Source organism: Notolabrus celidotus, chromosome 19, assembly GCF_009762535.1.
Source record: "Notolabrus celidotus isolate fNotCel1 chromosome 19, fNotCel1.pri, whole genome shotgun sequence".
Classification (NCBI taxonomy): domain Eukaryota; kingdom Metazoa; phylum Chordata; class Actinopteri; order Labriformes; family Labridae; genus Notolabrus; species Notolabrus celidotus.
This window is the reverse complement of record NC_048290.1, coordinates 442,683-463,688: the sequence shown is the minus strand read 5'-3', so window position 1 is coordinate 463,688 and position 21,006 is coordinate 442,683. Positions and strand designations below refer to the sequence as shown.

The 21,006-nt window shown below is 41.1% G+C and overlaps 2 protein-coding genes across 17 annotated transcripts in view; one reads left to right on the top strand and one right to left on the bottom strand.

Annotated features, from left to right (window-relative positions):
- The window catches only part of slc4a5b (solute carrier family 4 member 5b), a 39,646-nt gene extending 21,148 nt beyond the window's left edge, over positions 1-18,498 (bottom strand). For 8 of the 16 annotated variants that reach the window (XR_004634891.1, XR_004634888.1, XM_034709451.1 and 5 more), the window contains exons 1-10: positions 18,079-18,471; positions 12,261-12,390; positions 11,865-12,025; positions 9,701-9,856; positions 9,429-9,536; positions 6,699-6,754; positions 692-849; positions 525-612; positions 292-446; positions 48-173 (exon numbers count right to left, since the gene is read on the bottom strand). Coding sequence is in view for 10 of the 16 variants with exons in the window: in XM_034709451.1 (XP_034565342.1) it covers positions 48-173; positions 292-446; positions 525-612; positions 692-849; positions 6,699-6,754; positions 9,429-9,536; positions 9,701-9,856; positions 11,865-12,025; positions 12,261-12,390; positions 18,079-18,127 (1,187 nt within the window). In the remaining 6 variants the exon portion in view is untranslated. Of the gene's footprint in view, positions 1-47; positions 174-291; positions 447-524; positions 613-691; positions 850-6,698; positions 6,755-9,428; positions 9,537-9,700; positions 9,857-11,864; positions 12,026-12,260; positions 12,391-18,078 lie in introns of all 16 variants that reach the window. The other 8 variants (XR_004634892.1, XR_004634893.1, XR_004634890.1 and 5 more) reach the window with 3 other exon arrangements.
- Positions 1-21,006, top strand: part of LOC117831018 (substance-P receptor-like) — a 62,160-nt gene that overhangs the window by 9,040 nt on the left and 32,114 nt on the right. The window lies entirely within an intron of this gene.

Sequence of the window (21,006 nt, the reverse complement as noted above, 5' to 3'; positions counted from 1 at the left end):
TCAACCGAACCAGGATGTAGCTAACCCCTGTTATGACGGCCACATACCTCCCAGTGAATTTCAGCTCCTCTCCGAGCTCATGTGGAGCAGGAAGTTCCTCGTCCTCTCCTCCAGCTGCTCCGCTGGCCGAGCCGTTCATTTGACCCAGCTCGTTCAGGTTCATTACTGACTTCCTGAGGCAATCATGGAGACAGAGGAGTGTGTGAGTGGAAGGGTTATTGGACTTCTGTTCATCAGAGGAACAGGAAAACAGTTTTGAATAGGATGTTTCAAGGGGTGAAATGTTCATGCCTCATTTCTGCAGATGGAACCTTCTTTGGGGGCTCGATGCGTATCTTTGGGTCCCATTCTCCTGGAGGTAGGACAATCACCTCGTCTAGAAACTCATCGACGCCTGCAATCAGGTCGTCTCTGTCCCTTGCTTTGTAGGCGACGTCACTGAAGAGCTGACAGGAAATAAAACAGTTTAATGCAGATTCAGTGCATGAGTGTAATCTCAAGAAGAGGGAGTCACAGCCACTTACATCATCCACCATGAGCGTAGCGATAGCTCTGCCGATTTCATTGTAGGACTTGGTTTTTCCATGAGGACCCAGTAGGATGAAGAGGAACCTGTCGGTGCAGAAGAAGGGTGTTGATGTAAAGGCAGACTTCAGAGATCGGTGAAAAGAGAGACAGAGGAGACACCCACCTTGTCGGGACAGGGACCTCCGTGAGGCCTCCCAGAGTCGTCGCCTGAGCCAAACGTACAAAAGACACGAAGGGTTTGTCCAGAAAGTCCACCTCGCCGATCAGGACGTTGGAGGCTTCGGCATCACGAGGAATCTTCTTCATGAACTTGTTCTTCAGCTGAAAGGAGAGAGAGGAACAGACAGCGGCAGCCGTCAGGAGAGCATGAGCGGGAATCACATGTTCCAGGCATGTTGCTGCACTGCAGATGACCTTTCCCGGCTGCTCCTGTGTGCCATGATCAATTTGCATTTACTGTGAGTTGATGGATAATCAAACCATGTGAGGGGTTGACGTCAGGGTGGGAAGTTACAGAAAATGACATATAGGATTTTAGACCACAATCAATGCGGGGTCCGCCTTAAACCTGACAGCAGTGCTTTCAGTCACATTTATCTCCTGGTATCATCAGGCAGACTTATTAACAAAGGTCTTATTGATTTGTCTTTTGGTCCTCTGTGGTGGAAAATGATTGCATAAACAGTTCCAGGTGCAAATCTCCAAGGTCTGCACAGAAGGCTTTTTGCTTGATAAGAAGTAAGATCTCTTGTAAACTCCCTCTTCCGTTGATGACGTATTCTGGTGGTAAATGAATAAACTGTTGCTTTCTGTTTCTCTGTGTTTCTGTAAGGAACTGATAGGAACTGTTGCACGTGCATTTGTCCAAGGTCATGTACAGAAGGCTTTTGTTTTCACAGATTCTGCACTCTACCCATCAATGATCTTTGTTAGACTAAAGGATGTTACCTTTTTTGGAAGAAGCTTCCTGTCAATGTGCCACACCTGTTTGATTCTTTTCTATTTACTGGGGGCAGACGACATCTGACTTCCACTGAGTGAAGTTCACTTGTTTTCTCTCTCTTTGCAAAGAGCGCTGATTATAAAACTTGACAAAAGACGATCGTTTGTCTCTCCATGAGTTTATTTCATTCATCACGCTGACATCATAGCCTGAACAAGAAATGGCCATTCCACCTCCTCTTTACGAGGGGAATTGGATGCATTGCTGTTAAAGCTGGTTCAAATATTCAAGTTAAGCTGGATCAGGCTTGGACCAGCTTTTGTCATGCTGCTATAGGCCTAGACTGCCGGGGGAACTGGCACACTGACACACTGGGATCCTAGCTCACCTTCTTCCCCCCAACCCCTTCATCACTTACTTTAACTCTGCCTGTCCCATTAAAGTTACTAACCATAGACCTTTCTGGAGTCCCTGAGCTCCATTGTCTCGTAGATTCCTCTGAGCTGCCGTAGACGTCCTCCTGCTGTGGACGATCTGGACTCCAGCTGATACGGACGTGCTGGACTCCAGGGGCAACAGCTTCTACGACTCGTCTCATCACTATCACCTCTCTCTCTTACTCCCCTCTATCTGTCTTTCCAGACCCAATTCAGTCGAGGCCTGATGGCTGTCTAACATGAGTCTGGTCCTGCTGGAGGTTTCTGCCTGTTAAAGGAAGTTTTTCCTCACCACTGTAACTAGCTAAATACTGCGATGTGCAATGCTCATGATGGATTAAGGTGGGGTCAGACTGAGTCTTACCCTGTCTTGGTGTTGGGTCTCTGTTCATAATTTGACATAGTGTGGTCTAGACCTGCTCTGTTTGTAAAAGCGTCTTGAGATAACGTTTGTTGTGATTTGGCGCGATACAAATAAAGATTGATTGATTGATTGAAGTCCTCTTTGGTATCTCCTCAATTTTGAATCTGGATGGAGTGAAATTTCTTAATTTTCATAATTCATTGGAGCTAAAATTGGAACTAGTTTGTCCAATTATGTCAGCAAGAAATATCCCTCGGCATCTGCTTCATGAATTGGCACACAGTTCTGAACAATCATGGTTCCCAGAGGATGTTTCCTACTGGCTTTCAGTGAGGCTGCTGATTCAGAGAGTAATATCTCAACATCTACCGGGTAGTTAGGCGGTTAGCTTGGTGCAGGCGTTTCATCCCAACTTTGGTATGAATTGGAATTTCTATCATTCATAGTCCCAAAGGTTGGCATAGTCTTTGAGACTGTAGGCGATGGTATCAGTACTTTTGCATCTGGTTAGCTCTCAAATTTGCAAAGTTGCTGGGCATTGGTGTCAACGTGCCCCTGGTGCCTTCAGAGATAAGGCCTTGGTTAGACCATAGACTGTATAAATACTGGACGTAGTAACCGTGACGTCACCCTTCTGTTCCTGAGCGCTGTTTTGAAGCCAATCGTCGGCGGGAGCCATATTGGTAATGCTGAACTCAACCTAACTTAGTGTGAGGTAAAGAGGTTCCCTGTGTTTCTGCAGCCAGCCTCTAGTGGACCAATCAATAAATTGCAGTTTATAACACTTCTGCATGGACTTCATATTTTGAGACCAGAGGTTACCGCTTACCGGGATAGACCACGAAACTGGGATGGGGAATTACATGGCAAGGCGCCATAAGTAGAAATCGATCTGGGGCTGCGTGGAGGACCTAAGGCTCTGTCCATGGGGCGCATGTACAGATCAATTTATCCATTAGGCAAAATCGACACCCCAAGCCTTGACTTCTTATCTTATTCTGACAGCATCCTCTTTTTGATCTGGATCTTTTGAAGCTGGAACCACCTGGAAACAGGACCCAAAGTCTGACCCATGTGGCTTCAGATCAATTTTAATTTAAAGGTCACTCTTGTTTGATATTTTTCTGGCTCATATTAGAACCACAGCTTCAGGTAAAGCAGTGAGCCATGGGTTACCAACACCTTTACTCTAAGACCAGCCTCCTCCCATCAGTTAGAGCAGGGGTCCACCTGGGGGGTCGTGAGATGTCTTCCAGAAGGTGTTTTTTTTTAAGTTATCACAAGAAAGTACATTTTACCCATTATAGTAAAAAATATCAACACTAAAAATAGTAGCTAACCTTGAAATAAAACCTTGAAAATATAAAATGTAATGAGTTTTCTGCCTTTCTTTGTTGCCTGATGACTCCTGAGTTTAGAGTTAGTGAAGGGTTAATTATCTAAAGCATCAGTAGCAGGAAACACAGACACATGCTCATATAGGTAGGGTCCTTTTCTGCAGACCAGCTAAATGAAGCCACATTAAATCACTCTGAGGGACAGTGGGGGGTCCCGAGTCTTTGGCACCTATATTTTGGGGGTCGTGGGCTGAGAAGTTTGGGAACCCCTGATTTATACCACCATGACCAGCGAGACTCCATGACCTTTGACCTTTTAATCATCTTACAATTTGGTTGTCTTTAAACGAGCATCACATATTCTCAGAACCTTCAGGGCGCTTGTTTTCTTGGAATCACACTCGGCATTAAATCACACCGCACAGTTGCGCAGCTGTTTTGGCAAACCCTTCCTTCTCCTCTTAACGAAGGAAGCACGTGGCAGTGGAGTGGTGGGTGCTTAAATTAAAATCTCCACATAATCTGTTAATGCTTTCAGAGTCAATTCACCAACTGGTCCTCGTTTACTCTCTCCTTCCTCTCGGTCCTGAGCGACTGTAAACAACACATTTTGAGGAACTTCAAACTAATTAAAGAATAATGTGGAGGTTCTCAGTTTGAGATTCAGCCTTCAGCGATGTCCTCCGATGGATGTTGCATGTTATTACGTCATGTGTTTAATTGTATCAGAGAGCCTGGTGGTCAGATCAGAGAAAGCTGGAGGTGCCCTGCCAACTTCTGTCAATACATAATTAAATCAGAGTCAGGGGTCGCATGTAGGACTTCATCTCTGACTACAAGCTCAAGATACTTTCCCCCAATGACAAACACTCTGACACCAATCAAAAGAAACTGAAACTTTACCGTCATGCTTTCTGAGGAGGGAGACAATTAGGCAAAAAAAACCTCAGAAGGAGCTTAAAAATCTGCACACAAACACAATCATAAGTACAAACACACATTCTGGCACAAACACAATTCAACAAATTCCCCCCACAGCAACCAGGCTGCGTGGATTAGAGGGATTAAGTAGTTCTGACGACTCTGTATACCTTCTCATAAAGTAAGGCTCAGCTTTCCATGAAACACAAACACAGCAGCGTTCAGATGAAGAAACACAAAGCCAGTGCTGGGAGATATGGAGAGAGATGGCTGCGTTATATCCCACCGTCCACTGAAACAAACGTCGTTACTTTTTTCCACAGGCAACAGGAGATTAGCTCATTACTAATCAATAACAGCTCTGATAGTGAACATGGGAACATGGAGGAGCTGCAGATATCAGAGGGATGCTGCACCAAGCAGGAAATCATGTTTAGTTTGAATGAAAATACGTTTTGTGTACAAGAAACAACCCTGCTGCCATAAATACTACCACAAGACTAAACGTGTATGCATCCGCTGCTGAAAATAGTCCCTGACAAAAACAATAACTGCTGCTTTTGTTGGAGCTTTACATTTAGCTTTTATCCACCCACTGACACACAACTCCTCCTGAGGCGAGATTCTAGTTGCAAACATCTTCTTTGGACGTCGAACTAAGGGTGGGAGGCTCATTTATTGTTAGCATGTCTTACTGACATTAGAGTTTTCAGTTAACTGTCTCTTCTGCACACGGGCAGAAGGACCTGGGATCGAACCTTCCAACTGATAGACTACCACTGAGCCGTAGCTTACACCAGATCCATGTCCGGTCCGTCTCCGTGACCCCCACCCACCTGTTTGGTTTTCAGAACGTAGAATGGAGCAGGACCGCTGGACAGCTGGAGGCAGTTTTGGGTTAACTGTCTCTTCTGCACATGGGCAGAAGGACCTGGGTTTGAACCTTCCAATTGATAGACTACCACTGAGTAGTAGCTTACACCAGATCCATGTCCGGTCTGTCTCCGACCCGCTACGGTCCTGCTCCGTGCTCTCTCGTCTTCCGATTTTTTTTCCTTCCGGTAATACTTTCTCGTAATTCCGAGATAATTATTACATTAATTCCGAAAAACAGAGCCGATTTTATTTTTTCATTTTCAAAATACTTTCTTGTAATTCCAAGATAAATATCACGTTCATTCAGAAAAACAAAGCCGATTTTTTTTAAACCGAAAATAGTTTATCGGAATTACAAGCTAAATATCACGTTCATTCAGATACACAAAGACGATTTTTTTAAATTCCGAAAATAGTTAATCGGAATTACAAGCTAAATATCACGTTCATTCAGAAAAACAAAGACGATTTTTTTAAATTCCGAAAATAGTTAATCGGAATTACAAGCTAAATATCACGTTCATTCAGAAAAACAAAGCCAATTTTTTTTTTTTAACTGAAATTATTTTCTCGTAATTCCGAGATAATTATTACATTAATTCCGAAAAACAGAGCCGATTTTATTTTTTCATTTTCAAAATACTTTCTTGTAATTCCAAGATAAATATCACGTTCATTCAGAAAAACAAAGCCAGTTTTTTAAAACCGAAAATAGTTTATCGGAATTACAAGCTAAATATCACGTTCATTCAGAAAAAGAAAAACGATTTTTTTTTTCTCCCGAAAATAGTTTCTCGTAATTCTGAGATAATTATAATACTCATTCAGAAAAACAAAGCCAATTTTTTTTTTTTAACTGAAATTATTTTCTCGTAATTCCGAGATAATTATTACGTTAATTCAGAAAAACAAAGCCGATTTTTTAATTCCGAAAATAGTTTCTCGTAATTCCGAGATTTACTCCACCAGACAGCTGGAGTCATGTGACCGAGGTTTCCCTGCAGTAATCCCTGAATCAAGGATCCTCCTCCTCCTCCTCTCCTCATCCATGTTGTCTTTCTGGTCCTCTGAAAACCTCTGACCTGTTGACTCCAGGCCTGGCTCCGCTCATCATGACTTTGGTTTGTTGTTGTAGTTGAGTGAAATACGATCTGGTGATAACACAGTGTGTCCGCAACGGAGCGGATCCAGTGGAAGTTAACACATTGACTAGAATAGGAACCTATCAGAACCGGAGCTGTGACAGATCAGAGACAGATCTGGCCGTAAGAAATATTGAATGTAGAAGTTACCTGGTCTGTGCTCGGTGTGTCTGAAATATCATTCATGCTTCGGCTCTGTGCAGGATCTGTAAATGAAGCAAACATTTAAAGTTAGCCATAGCAGGTACAAAAAGTCTCCAGTGATACTTTTCTCTTGATTATATTCAGACATACAGTAGCTGACTCAAGAGGAACAGAGGGGGCATTCAGGTATGTCCAAAATGTGTGCTAGAACTCCCCCAGTTATTCCTCCTCTCAGGCGGATTATGATTTAATGACTCATTTCCTTTTTTTCTCTTTCTTAAACCAGATTTGGGAACAAATAATATTGAATGAACAAGGAGAGAACAAAAACATACCACACAGCCCAAACCCCCCTTTAATCCTCTTCACCCAGATAGATCCCAAAAATGTCTTAGCAGGGTGGCGTACAATGGGACCCAAATCTCTAATGCAAACTCACATTATGTCAAACACAGTGTATTTATAGTCAGGGTATGTAAATACGAAAACAAATGTTAAATCATTTATTAGCAGGGATTACACAGGGATCAGGGTTGATTCAACACATAGAATAAAACGGAGATGTTAAAAGAGGTCTTTACGTTTGTGAAAGTATAATTATAGTAATGCTAAAAACTTTATTAGAAGTTAGAAATCTGAAATCAAACATTTTCTCTCCCTAAGAGGTAACATTGCTCCTCACTAAACACAGGAAGTGTTTGCAAATGTTTTTAAGCTCCTTCTGTTTTCTTAAAATTTCAGTCAGATAACTTTCATACTTCAATTTCAAAAATATTTTCTTGTTATTCCGAGTTAATTAATTCACTTTTTAATTCCGAAAACAAATCCGATTTCTTTTTTATTCCGAAAATGTTTTCTTGTAATTCCGAAATAATTATAACGTTAATTCAGAAAGACAAAGCCGATTTGTTTTTTATGTTCCGAAAATATTTTCTTGTTATTAAGAGATAAATATCATGTTAATTCAGAAAAATGGAGCCGATTTTTTCAATTTCAAGAATACTTTCTGGTAATTCCAAGATAACTAACTTTATAATGCAGAAAAACAGCCGATTTCTTTTTTATTCTGAAAATGTTTTCTTGTAATTCCGAGATAATTATCACGTTAATTCAGGAAAACAAAGCCGATTTTTTACATACATACCAAAAATATTTTATTTAATTCCAAGATAATTATCTCGTTAATTCAGAAAATCAAAATCAATTTTTTTTATTAAGAAAATATTTTCATGTAATTCCGAGTTAGTTATCTCGTTAATTCAGAAAAATGGAGCCGATTTTTTCAATTTCAAGAATAGTTTCTGGTAATTCCAAGATAACTAACTTTATAATTCAGAAAAACAGCCGATTTCTTTTTTAATCTGAAAATGTTTTCTTGTAATTCCGAAATAATTATCACGTTAATTCAGGAAAACAAAGCCGATTTTTTACATACATACCGAAAATATTTTATTTTAATTCCAAGATAATTATCTTGTTAATTCAGAAAAACAAAGTCAATTTTTTTTATTAAGAAAATATTTTCATGTAATTCCGAGTTAGTTATCTCGTTAATTCAGAAAAATGGAGCCGATTTTTTCAATTTCAAGAATACTTTCTGGTAATTCCAAGATAATTAACTTTTTAATTCAGAAAAACAAAGCCGATTTTTTTACATACATACCGAAAATATTTTCTTATAATTCAAAGATGATTTTCACGTTAATTTCGAAAAAAATGGAGCCGATTTTTTCAATTTCAAGAATACTTTCTGGTAATTCCAAGATAACTAACTTTATAATTCAGAAAAACAGCCGATTTCTTTTTTATTCTGAAAATGTTTTCTTGTAATTCCGAGATAATTATCACGTTAATTCTGAAAAACAAAGCCGATTTTTTACATACATACCGAAAATATTTTATTTTAATTCCAAGATAATTATCTTGTTAATTCAGAAAAACAAAGCCGATTTTTTTTTATATATATATACCGAAAATATTTACTTATAATTCAAAGATGATTATCTCGTTAATTTCGAAAAATGGAGCCGATTTCTTCAATTTCAATAATACTTTCTGGTAATTCCAAGATAACTAACTTTATGATTCAGAAAAACAAAGCCGATTTTTTCCATACATGCCGAAAATATTTTATTTTAATTCCAAGATAATTATCTTGTTATTTCAGAAAAACAAAGCCGATTTTTTTCAATTTCAAAAATACAGTCTGGTAATTTCGAGATAATTAACTCTTTAATTCTGGAAAAACAAAGCTGAATTTTTCTTCCTCATGTGAATGAAATACGCTTTGATATCCGAACGATCAGGACCGATGATGCAAACATCACTAGTGTAAGAACAACGTCTCCAAACCATCCGATATTATTGTTTTCCTGTCTTCAGTGGATATCTGGCGCTAACCCCTGAGAGCACAAACACATTACAGGGAGGAGTGATATAAAACTTCTGTCTGGCTACAGAAACGGTTCCAAAGGCAAAGAAACAATAGATTTAAAAGTGATTGATCCCTGTTGAGATCAGCCTTTTGGGAAACAGTGATTTCATGACCGTCTTTGTGTTGAATTTGCATATTCCGTCTATAGCTTGCCAGTCGTTCCAGAAGTTACTGCTGGATGTACGTCTAATCACTCTTTGGGGATAACCTTGAGTTAGCTAATAAAGTCAGCTGCTTCCAAACTACAAAGGGTCAGGTGTAAGGTAGGAAGGATCTGCATGTGTTGTGTGTTTTGGACTCACGCAGGCGGCCGAGGCTGCCGGACTGTCTGGAGCGCAGGTCTTCTGTGGAGCGGTGGATCCCAGAGGCCGAACTAGTGCTACGATTCAGATTAACATGAGAACTACGGTCTGGCAGAAGCAGCAGCAGCAGCAGAAGAAGAGTTGAAAACAGAACAGAAGAGGTGATTGTATGAGGAGAGGTGATCAGAGAACAAAAGAAGCATTAGTGTGTAATCACAGAGTTTGATCACTCGGGTTAGTTTTTTGGAAAGGAGGTCATAATGTGAACTTACTGGAGGCGGCGTTTGAGGACTTTCCTATGTCTGCCAGCGAGCGGTGGATCGGTTTCTTGGTCTGGTGGCGATGCTTTCTGAGCAACACGAAGCTGATCTTCTCCTTCAGGTCCGGGGCGATGAGACCGTCAGTTATCTGCCGATCCACGATGTCATCTGTTCGGAAAGTTAACGAAAAAGAGACGAATGTTAACTTTGAATATCTTTATCCTCTGATGTGTCACTAACATGTTCATGCCTGAAACAACACAGGGACAATAAGTCGATGTGTTTTCAGTCCACTCAGCTGAGAGGACGAAATTCAATCAATGTTTAATATTTAATGGACGGTGCTGAAACCTGTAATGTGATTGATGTTCACCATTTCATGCAGTTATTTTATGCAGCACATCGATTTCTTCTAGAAAATGCAACAACTGGGTTCTCTGGCATGTCGTGTTCATGTCGTTATCAGTGAATAGTCTGACAGCAGGGCAGAGAGTTTGTCGCTTGTTTGTTTTTTGGAAGTCAAAGTTCTGATCCCTGATGGATTCTGCAGCATTTGCATGCATTGAACGTGCAAATGAGCCACAAACTTCGCCGCAGAGCAAATAGCGTCTGTGCACCAGTGTTGTTTGCATATTCTCTTGTGAAGTGAAGCATCCAAGGAATTAAAACCACAGCTGACATGAGCAATGAGCTCTAACTCCTCACTCGTTGCATGAGCGTTTGCGTAACAGCTCCCTCATCTGTCAACACCTGCTGGCTGCGTTCTCAGAGCGCAGCACGGAGCAGCACCGCCACACAGCTGGAGTCAGGAGACTGAGGAGTTCACAGTTAATCTTTCTAGGGGTTGTCCCTGTGTCATAAATAATGAGAAGCTTCTCCTCATACATGTCTTCAATGGCTTCTAAAAACCTCTGACCTGTTGTCTTCAGGTCTGGTCAAGTGAAATACGATCTGGCGTTAACCATAGACTGTATATATAATGGACGTGGTATCCGTGACGTCACCCATCTGTTTCTGAAGCGCTGTTTTGAGGCTAATCGGCGGTGGCGGCGGCCATATTGGAAATGTTGAACTCGACGTACCTGCTGTTGAGCGATTGTGACGTAAAGAGGCGGGCTTTGAGTCTCCTCGCCAACACAACAGTGTTCCCGCCTGTCAGTCAGCTGTGCCTCTCATTTTGGAAAACTTATAATCTCATTATCTTCAGTGTGTGCTGATCGAGAATTGATCTATCCAGACTACACTCATCTTTTCAACCAGGCTGTAAACATGTTTATTTCTGCTGTAAAGAACGTCTTCTTTGAATTGGTGTGTATGTGGTTTCTGGTACTTCCGGAGCCAGCCTCAAGTGGACACTCGAGGAACTGCAGTTTTTAACACTGCCGCATTGGCCTCAATTGAGGTTGCCGCTTGGTATTAAAACAGAGTGTTTTATTCTGAATATTAACCAAATGTTTCGGTTTTTTTAAGTTATATTTTGTGGCATTTTCACCTTTAATGGATAAGACAGCTGAGATCAGACTGAATCCTGTCTGTAAGATGGGACTGGATCTTATCCGGTCTTGATGTTGGGTCTTTGTTAATAATGGAACATGGATTACGGTCTAGGCCTGCTCTGTTTTGAAAGAGTCTTAGGAGAACATTTGTTGTGATTTGGCGCTTTATAAATAAAGATTGATTGACAGCTGAAGGGAGACAGGAAATGTGGGGAGCAGAGAATGAGGGAAGACATGCAGCAAAGGATCGAGGCTAGTCGTCAAACCTGGGACCGCTGCAACGAGGACCACAGCCTCTGTATATGGGGCTAGTGCTTAGACCGCTAGGCCATGGGCGCCCCTAACCAGATGTTTTAATGTTGTTAGACTTCCTGTCTCATCCGATCTACTCTGATCTTGCAGAAATAGAAGTCTTGTGTTTCTGCTGCAGACAGTTCCCAATGGCTCCTTCGAACATGCATCTAAAGGAAGATCCCAGTCAGAGTTAATTCTTCCTAAAGAAGATCCCTGATTGAGCTTGAATGTCCAAATACTTACAAAGAAAGTTGCTTTTTAAGTATTTTAACAACATTCAAAGTTTTGTTTCCAGCGTTTCTGGAAACGATCTGCTGTCCTGGATGTAGAAATTCAGTCAGATACTCCAATGAAAGGCTTTAAAAGAAACTTTGAAAGACACTCACCCACGATCTGAGGCAGCGAGTATCCTTCCAGGTCGAGCAGAATACTCCCCGTCTGCAGACAGGTCCTGAGCTCAAACAGGCTGTGCAGGGTCAACGTGGAAACGTGAGGCTTGCTCCATCTCTCTCCTCCTTCCTCCACTTTCTCCTCAAACTTCACCCACCTGCGGGACACCATCAAAGAGAGACAGAATGATTGATTCATCCAATCTCAGCTGTGCCAATCAGCAGGACGCCGCCGCTGTGCAATTTAAAGTATACCTTTAATCACATGTAGCCTTAAAAGCTTGTCACCCAACGGTCAACCTCTAAATCCTTTCAAAGGTGACCCCAAATCCTAAACTAATGAAGGCTTTGAAGCCTGGGAGTTCACATGTGTGCTTGTGTGTGTGTGCATACCTGGCAGACTCTTTCCACTCTAACTCGTCCCCGTCGTGCTGTAGTGTGTCCATCTCGGTGAATATCGTGGGTGTTGGGGTGTTGTCATCCTCCCCCAGTATGTGGCGCAGACGCTCTGCTGCAGGAGATACTGAAACGTGGAGGCAATAAGAAAAGATTAATACCTTTAAATCCACGTTTGAGCAGTGACAGAGGCAAAACCGTCTGACATGGACGTAAGAACAGGATCCAAGGATCATGGAAGCTTTGTGGGATTACCAACATTTTGGTCCAGTGAAAGCATCAACATCTCCAAAAGTCGACCGGAGGAACTTTACCCCTGAACTATGTGCATTTAGACCGGTGGACCCAGGGTCTAAATTTAGTTCAGGGGTAGATAATCTCCCCCCTGTTTTTATTTGTTCTATCTTTTTTGTATGTGTGTGTACTTTTCAAAAGAAGAAGCTGTGATTCTCTTGATTTAGCAGCTTGTAACAGTAGTCTTCTCTCCTCCCGGTGTTCCAGTTTTAAAAGTGACCCTGTAAACTGGAGACCTTCAGCTAAACGTGTCAGTGTTTGTGGAGTTTACACAGCTGTGGAAACACAGAGGGAGTTCCTGGGAATGCAAACTAGTTTAGTTTTTATTAAGATTTCAAAATATCCTCATCAGATATTTAATGATGGTCTAAAGACGTTTATGAGGGATGCATCCGGCTGAGAGTCTCCAGTTAACAGGGTCGCTGTTTAAACCAAAACACCGGCCGATCTCTGCGATCACGGCTTTTTGAGTTCAAAAGGATTTTAAAGCCGTGTTGAAACGTCTTTGCTACTCGCGCTTATCTCCTCTCACGTGTTGATTCATTCTTTGCTTTTTCCATGTTTATAACCGCAGGCGCAGGTTTTTCTGCTTTTGGAGCAAAATTTCAAATTTGAGGAAAATTAATTCTTTCGACAGGCTCTGGATCAACTTTTTTGTCAATTTTTTTTTGTCAACATTTTTTTTGTCAAAAAATTTGTTGTCAAATTTTTTTGGTCAAAAAAATTGTCAAATTTTTTTTTCAAATTTTTTTTTTTCAAATTTTTTTTCTCAAAATTTTTTTTTTTTCAAAAATTTTTTTTTTTAAATTTTTCTTTGTCAAATTTATTTTAGTAAAAAAATTTTAGTAAAATTTTTTTTTTGGCAATTTTTTGATAACGTTTATGAGGGATGCATCCGGCTGAGAGTCTCCAGTTAACAGGGTCGCTGTTTAAACCAAAACACCAGCCGATCTCTGCCACGGCTTTTTGAGTTCAAAAGGATTTTAAAGCCGTGTTGAAACGTCTTTGCTACTCGCGCTTATCTCCTCTCACGTGTTGATTCAGTGAATCCATCTGTGATGAAATATAGCACCATCTAAAACAGACCAGCTGAGTCTCTTCATGCTAACAGGCTAACTGTTGTGTTGCTCATAATGATACCTGCCTGTCCGTCTGCTTCTATGGTGTCATCTGTGATGAATGGCATTCCTCTTTGTGTTACTGCCCCCTACTGGTCTGATGGTGTAGTACATTTACTTTTTTTTCTCCATACGTCACTGGCCTGATTTACACAATCTACCTTGGACAGGAACCTTTTAGATCAGGGGGAAGTAGTTCTGGGGGCTAAAAGACCCTTGGACTCTTGGTCGAAATGCACCTTAGGTCTCATGGATGGCAATGCTGGTTGCTACAACACCAACAAACACTTTTGTTCAGACTGAAATGTCTCAACAGCTCTTGGAGGGATTTGTGTTCCTCAGAGATTCAACTTCAGCGACTCAGGTGACCTCCAGATGTTCCTTCCAGAAACAACAGCAGCTCCTCGCTCTCACGTATTCTCTATAACAGTTTGAAATCTATCAAAAGAAACAGCACAAACAAGTCCAGACAGATGGTTTCTCTACTACAAACCACCATCACCTCCTGTCACAAAGTCTACAAAGCTCTGTTGGCATTGACCTGCAAATAGAGCGAGTCATTCGTGCAAATTAAGAGAGTGAATGCAGAACATTCTGGTGTGGAAATCTGCGGGAACAAAGCGACCAAATGATTGAATTGGTGGGTCCACAGTGGACTCTTAAGTTACTTATGGAGTTCCATAAGATTCAATGACTTAGTTCATCCAGCTTCTGCTTCCTTGAGGCAGTATCGTCAGAAAATCTCTCTTGTTTTGCAGATGATACTTAGATATACGTATGAACACCGCCAGATTAAAGCAGTCAGTTATCTGAACTCAAAGACCGCCTCAAGGACCAGAGACTCTCTTCTGCTACTTGGCCTTTAACACCAAGGAGCTGCTTTATCTGTAGATGGTATAACTCTGACATCTGGCTTCTCTTTAAGGACTCTGGGAGTTATATTCATCCAACCACTGCTGAAAAACTGCAGCTCCACTTTGCAAAATTAAACATCTCCTTTCAGAAAGATGCAGGGAAGGTAGCGACCTTTGTGTTTGTTATTTCCCTTTCAGGCTAGATTATTCTAACTCCCTGTATCAGGGAGCACTAATGAGTCTCTAAAGTCTTGTAAGCTGCTCCCAAATGCTGCTGAATGTGCACTGACGAGAACTAAAGACAGATATTAATATTCAGTAACTTCTGCCAACTGTTTCTGAACTTTCATAACAGCAGAGACCAACAGAAGCATTACATGTGAGCTGCAGCATGAGAAGCTAAAAAAAGGATGTGCTAACAGAGAATAGTTTCAGTAAGTTTGACATCATGAACAGGCCGGACTAATCCAAACACTCCCTGTTGTCGTTCGTTAACGAGCAAACAGTCTGTTCATCTGATGGGATCTGATATCTAATCAGCCGGCACCTTTTTCTAATTTTACTCAGATCAATGAGCGTTAACATTCGAGCCTGGAGGCTCTGTTGACTCGGATCCCTCCACTGTTTGTTCACGCTCGGTGTGTGTGTGTGTGTGTGTGTGTGTGTTTGTGTGTGTGCACAAAGATGTGTTGGTTTCCTATTTTTGAGTTTTCCTTCATTTTGTCTGAAAGTATTTTCAGAAAGTAAAGATAGATGATCTGCACGGTTCAGTTTGTGTCTCAACCATCATGTGACGATGATGTGCAAAATATCAATCACTGCTTCGACTTGCAAGGACGATTATGTAATCTGTGTTAACCACTTATAATACAATACAATGTTCCGCTCGGCTCCCAGCGCTGGAGCTGTTTCCATCGCTCAGTCACTTCAGGTCAGGTCACATCAGGAGGTCTGATGAGGTTCATACTTCTAACACTTAAGGTGTTTCGGACCCCCCGTGTTACCCCACAGGGAGGTCATGGTGTCCTGCTTTTGCATCCTTTCTGATCATCTATGGTCTATTTATAAAACACAAGTGCCCTCTTGTACCTGCAGACGAGCTCTGTGTTAGATTTGGATACTTTTAGGATCAAAATAACTTATTGGTGCAAAGTTTTGGGATTTCTCAAGTGGATTGCTTCAGCCTTGAAACAGCCTACAAAGTAATCTTTGTGACTCTAACAGAGAGCTGATTTTGAAATGTTACGATCCTTTCTCTTTGTCTCTCTGACTCCAGTGTTCTTTTCCTCTGCTGGCTTGTTAGTTTGTGTCGTGTTGAGAATGATCCAAGCACAAAATACAAACTGGTTGAGGCAGTGTTTGACAAGCTACACCAGTGTTCTGCATCAAAACATCACTGGTTTTAATTATTATGTCTGCTGATTTAATCAAACATGTTTACATGACATATTTAAGTATATTTATGTATTTATATTGTATTTTGATATATGCAACCTGCTGTGATGATTAATTAATGACTGGTTGAACGTTACAATGACTCCCTAGTAAATAATTATCTGTTGCTCATTGATTTCCACTTAAAATTGAACAATTCAGAGAAAAAACGAAGAGTTCATTCGCAAAAAACAGATAACTCCATTTTTATAAACTTTCAAAAACATATTTCTTTTTTATATAGATTCTTAATAGAAAGAAACATACTTTATTAATCCCCAGGGGGAATTCAATTTTTTCACTGGTGCTATTTTTGGTCATGCTACACATACAGTGTATTTTTGGTATATACATACAATCATGCACACACACATGCAGTTAACATGCTTAGGGAGAGATGTCAGAGTGAGGATGCTGCCATCAACCAGCGCACCCCAAGCAGTTGGGGGTTCGGTGCCTTGCTCAAGGACACCTCGGCAGTGCCCAGGCAAGTGAACCAGCACCTCTCCAGCCACCAGTCCACTTGCCAAACTTCGTCCGTGCTGGGACTCGAGCCGGCAACCCTTCGGTTCCCTAGCCAAGTCCCTATGGACTGAGCTACTGCCGCCCCAAATAAAGTTACATTTTTAAGATATATCTTAAATAGTTAAGTAATTTTGACTTAGTCAAAGCAACCCAGCCTCAGTTAATTGATTATACCAAAAGCTGGTATTAGAAAAAATATATTTTTTATTTTTATTTTTTAAAAGTGAGTTAACAGTTTTTACAATGAACTCTTCAAATATACAATAAATTAGTTTTTTTTGCTACAAAATATTTATGATGTTGTCGTGCAATATGGAAAAAAAATCATTCAAAATCATTTCTAGGTTTAAAATTAATTTGGAATTTTTTTAAGTTTAATAGGCTAAAAATTTTGTTTTCATATGTTTTAGTTTTTTTTTTAAAAAGAAGAAATTGGTGCAAAACATTTGCACCAAAATGCCTGATGTGTCAAATATGATTAAATTAAAACTCATAAATGAAAATTGCTATTTAATTTTTAAAGAATTAGAATTTAGGATCAAAAGTGGTTTTGAATGACTTCAAAATGTCACAGTTTAGGGTTCGTGGTCAGTGCAAAATGAGCATTGAGCAGGTTGTAAATTTTAGTTCACTTTATGGTTTCAGTACCTGTCCAGTCAACATCAGAGTCTACAGCAAGTGTGTCCAAAGTACGGCCCGGGGCCAACCGCAGCCTGAGGTCCATTTATTTATGGCCCCAAGCTTCCATCTTAAAACGTGTTATTTATATCACAGAAATTAATCACCTTCTGAATCATCTGAACATTTGCAGTTTCTTTAAAGCACACAAACAACTAAAGTCAATCCAGAAACATCTCAAAAAGCTTCAGATGGACTACTTGTCTAAAGCCAAAGCTCTGGGGATTCTGCAAGACGGCACTAAAGAAGAAACACAAGAACTCTTAAAGCTGACAGGTTTTCAAATGAATGTTTTCATCATGATGTGAGAATGTTCTTGATGAACACTTAAAGTTCAGAGGACACAAGACAAGATCCAAATTAAGAAATTTTGCAGAAAAGGCAAAATTTGATGCATAAAAATTGTTCAGAAAGCAGGAAAATAATGATTCAGTTCTTAAAATTGTTGTCTACTGCTCTGAAAAGTTTTAAAAACAACATGAAAAAGAAGTGTGATGAAATCCAGATCATGACCCTGCCATAGGAAAATAATGAGACAATATTTTTCCTGAATAAAAAACATTTTCCTCCAGAAGAAGATAAAGTCTTCTAATGTTTATGTGGCTTGTGGAGAACTGAGGACTTCCTAGTTACTGATTTATTGAGATTTTTTTTTAAATAATCGTTATCAAATAGAGATTTCATATATAACTTTTATAATTCCTAAGTCTCAGTAGGAGCCACTGGCCCTGAGGTATTCTGACAACATCAAATGTGACCCTCTTTGAAAAAAGTTTGGACACCCCTGGACTACAGGACGTGTTCATTGACATCTGAAAAACAGTATTAACTTCCCTTTGTGGTGATAAAGTTAAAAGCTGACTGAAGTATCCACTCTCCAGGCTTCCCCCACTTCATTTGTAGCATCATTACCTATATGGGAACCAGGTAGGGTCCAACGGGACGCCCCAGAGTCCTGCATGGTGAGTAGTTTCCCTGATGAGAAAAAGTAAAACCCTCTGGAAATGTTTTCAGGCCAAGAAAGAACCCGTTACAGCGTCGCCTCCTGTCCTCTCGTCGAGGTCGAGTGTCCTTAACTCTCCACCATGACCGAAGAAACGCACTCTCACCGCTCCTCACGTGCGTCTGTCCGTCTTGTTTTCCCGCTCCGCCGCTTCAGGGGGTGTTTGGTGTTTTTATTCCTCAGCGAGTTTTTGGTATTTCAATTAGCCATGTCTGATTTGTGGGAGAAGTCCTCCAAGGGGTCAGACCTGCGCCTTTCAATCAGTCCTCTGAAAGCTATGGCAAAAATCCACTGAAATCTCCAAAGCAGCAACGAGCCAGAGGCTTTAAGAGGGTTGACACACACCACAGGGCCCTCTAGTACTCTCCTCCCAGAAGTCCATGCATGCACACACACATTCACTCACACACACACACACACACACACACACACACTCAGACAAAAACACAAGAAAAGCAAGGTCACTCTCTTTAACATGGCTCACACTTTCTTGATCTGCTGACCCCGACCGTCCTGCGTCTGTTAACCTCACGCCTTGTGTTTGGAACATTTACTAGCTTGAATAGTCAATAACACAAAGCATACCAAACACCAACACTCACCCCAAATAACACACACACACACACACACACACACACACACACATACATGCACACACATGCACACACAGCTTGGAGTTCCTCAGCTCTAATCAGCTTACAGGCTTCAGACTTTATGGCCCCCTAGGAACGCTGACCATGCTGCAAAATATTCATCACATACATGCTCTGGAAACTTCAACTCCACCACACACTCCTGATACAAATGGTGTTTTGGCTAATCCAGCTATGAGGGTGGTGGAAGTCTGTTTGGGTGCCTGTCGCGGCGGCTGTGTTTGGACTTCTCTTGGCTCCAAATGGATCTGGTTTGGATCGGTTAAAACAAATATTTGACCCTTAAAGTTGCAGACAGGTTTATTCAAAGGCGGCTAAGGACAGAAATGTTTGTGTTAGCCCAAACTTTGGTGTGATTAGCAGTTAGATGTTTTCCAAATGCACCGTCTTAGTTTAGCATGCAACCCTCCATCATTTGCTAATTAGGACTAAACACAGAGTAAGCTCAGACGGATGGGAATGCTGAAGTTTTGTTCCTGAAATAAGGAATTAAACTGATTCCAGTTGTCTCAGGAGCACTTCCAGGTCGTCCTTAGGAATCACAAAGGCACTTCCTGGTCAAATCAGATATTCGTGTGTGGTCTGAGTCTACCTCAAGACCTCCAACCATGCTGATGTGCCAAGAAACCCACAACTCCCAGGAGGGACTTGAATCCCACGCCTCTCTTGACGCAGGATCACTGAAGAACTCAGTCACTCTGGGCGCTCGTATTGTCCCATCTCTTGTCTTTCTTATCCCACGGATCATTTCAACGCTCCGGGGGATAGAACTTTGGATTAGCGGGTAAATTTAAAGCTTTGACTTCCAGCTCAGCTCTCTCTCTATACCATGACAATCTGGTGCAGTGCCAGCATTACCTCTGATAAGCATCAATCCTTGTTAATCTCATGTTACGTCTCACTGGCCTCTTTTGAGATCTTTAGATCTTCACTTTAGGCAACATCTCACTCCCAACAACAGAGAGGGGAATCCTTCATTCCCCAGAAGAAAAAACACAGATTGATGAAACCAACGAGACTACAACACCGTCACAGAGCGGGCACTTGATTCTGAGTCCTCAAACTTGACACGCTGGACTCATGTCTGTGCCACGAGAAGGGGGTAACCCTGGTGGAGGCCGCTCAGAGCAACTGGAAAGTCGTTTGACATCTTGCCAAGCTAAGGATGTAGCTCCAACTTTGGTTACACAAGGACTGGATGCTGTTTGGGCTTCCCCATGTCCACACATGTAGACTAGATTGGCAAACTCCCATGCATTGAAAGTCCAATCCTTCTTTCCCTGATGATTGCATACCTTCCAGTTCCAGCCAAACCAGCTCAACAAACTCCAGACCCTTTACCATCTCAGGGAGGTGTCCTCAAACCTGGGCCCTTGCCTCATGTGAGCCTTTATGACTTCAGGACCTCTCTAAAGGATGCGACTGAGGCTTCCCTCCATGTTTGATCTCAGTTTTATGACAGCCCCTCCGATAGATGCTGAGATATTTTACTGAGACTGATAAATGTTCTGGTGGAGCGTCACAGTCATCAGGATTCAATGCTTGGGAATCACACTTGTCATTAGGATTCATTCTCTGAGACTCATGCTTGTCTGTCAAATGTTAAAGATTGAACCCATCACACTCCAGAGAAGGACTTTATGTATTCGAAGCATGCTCGTCTCTCAAACCTGAGGGGTCGGACTGCTCCTGTTGCTCCGTGCTGCCCTCGTCATCATCAGAGCACTCCTCTCGGTCTCTGTCATGGTAATATCTTCTGTGTGAGTGTTCGCGGTGTGTGTGACGGTCGTAGTGTGTGTGCCGTGTGTCACGCTCAGAATCGCTGATGTGGGAGTGATGCCTGCGCCTTTTCCGTCTGTGGGAAGCTGGGACGCCGATGTAGACCGGCTGGGCCTCTGAGGGAGAGAGAGAGAGAGACAGGGAACATGTCAGAGCCGGATCAATACAGGGATGGATCCTAGATAATTAATAAATAAATACATAAATAAATAAATAAATAAATAAATGAATACATAAATAAATGAATGAATAAACAGGGACTGAAATTTGAACTAGATAATAAATAAATTAATTTAATTAATTAATTAATTAATTAATTAATTAAATAAAATGTGAGAAAATTTGAACTAGATAATAAATAAATGAAAAAATGAAAAAAAATAAAAATAAAATAAAATAAAAAGT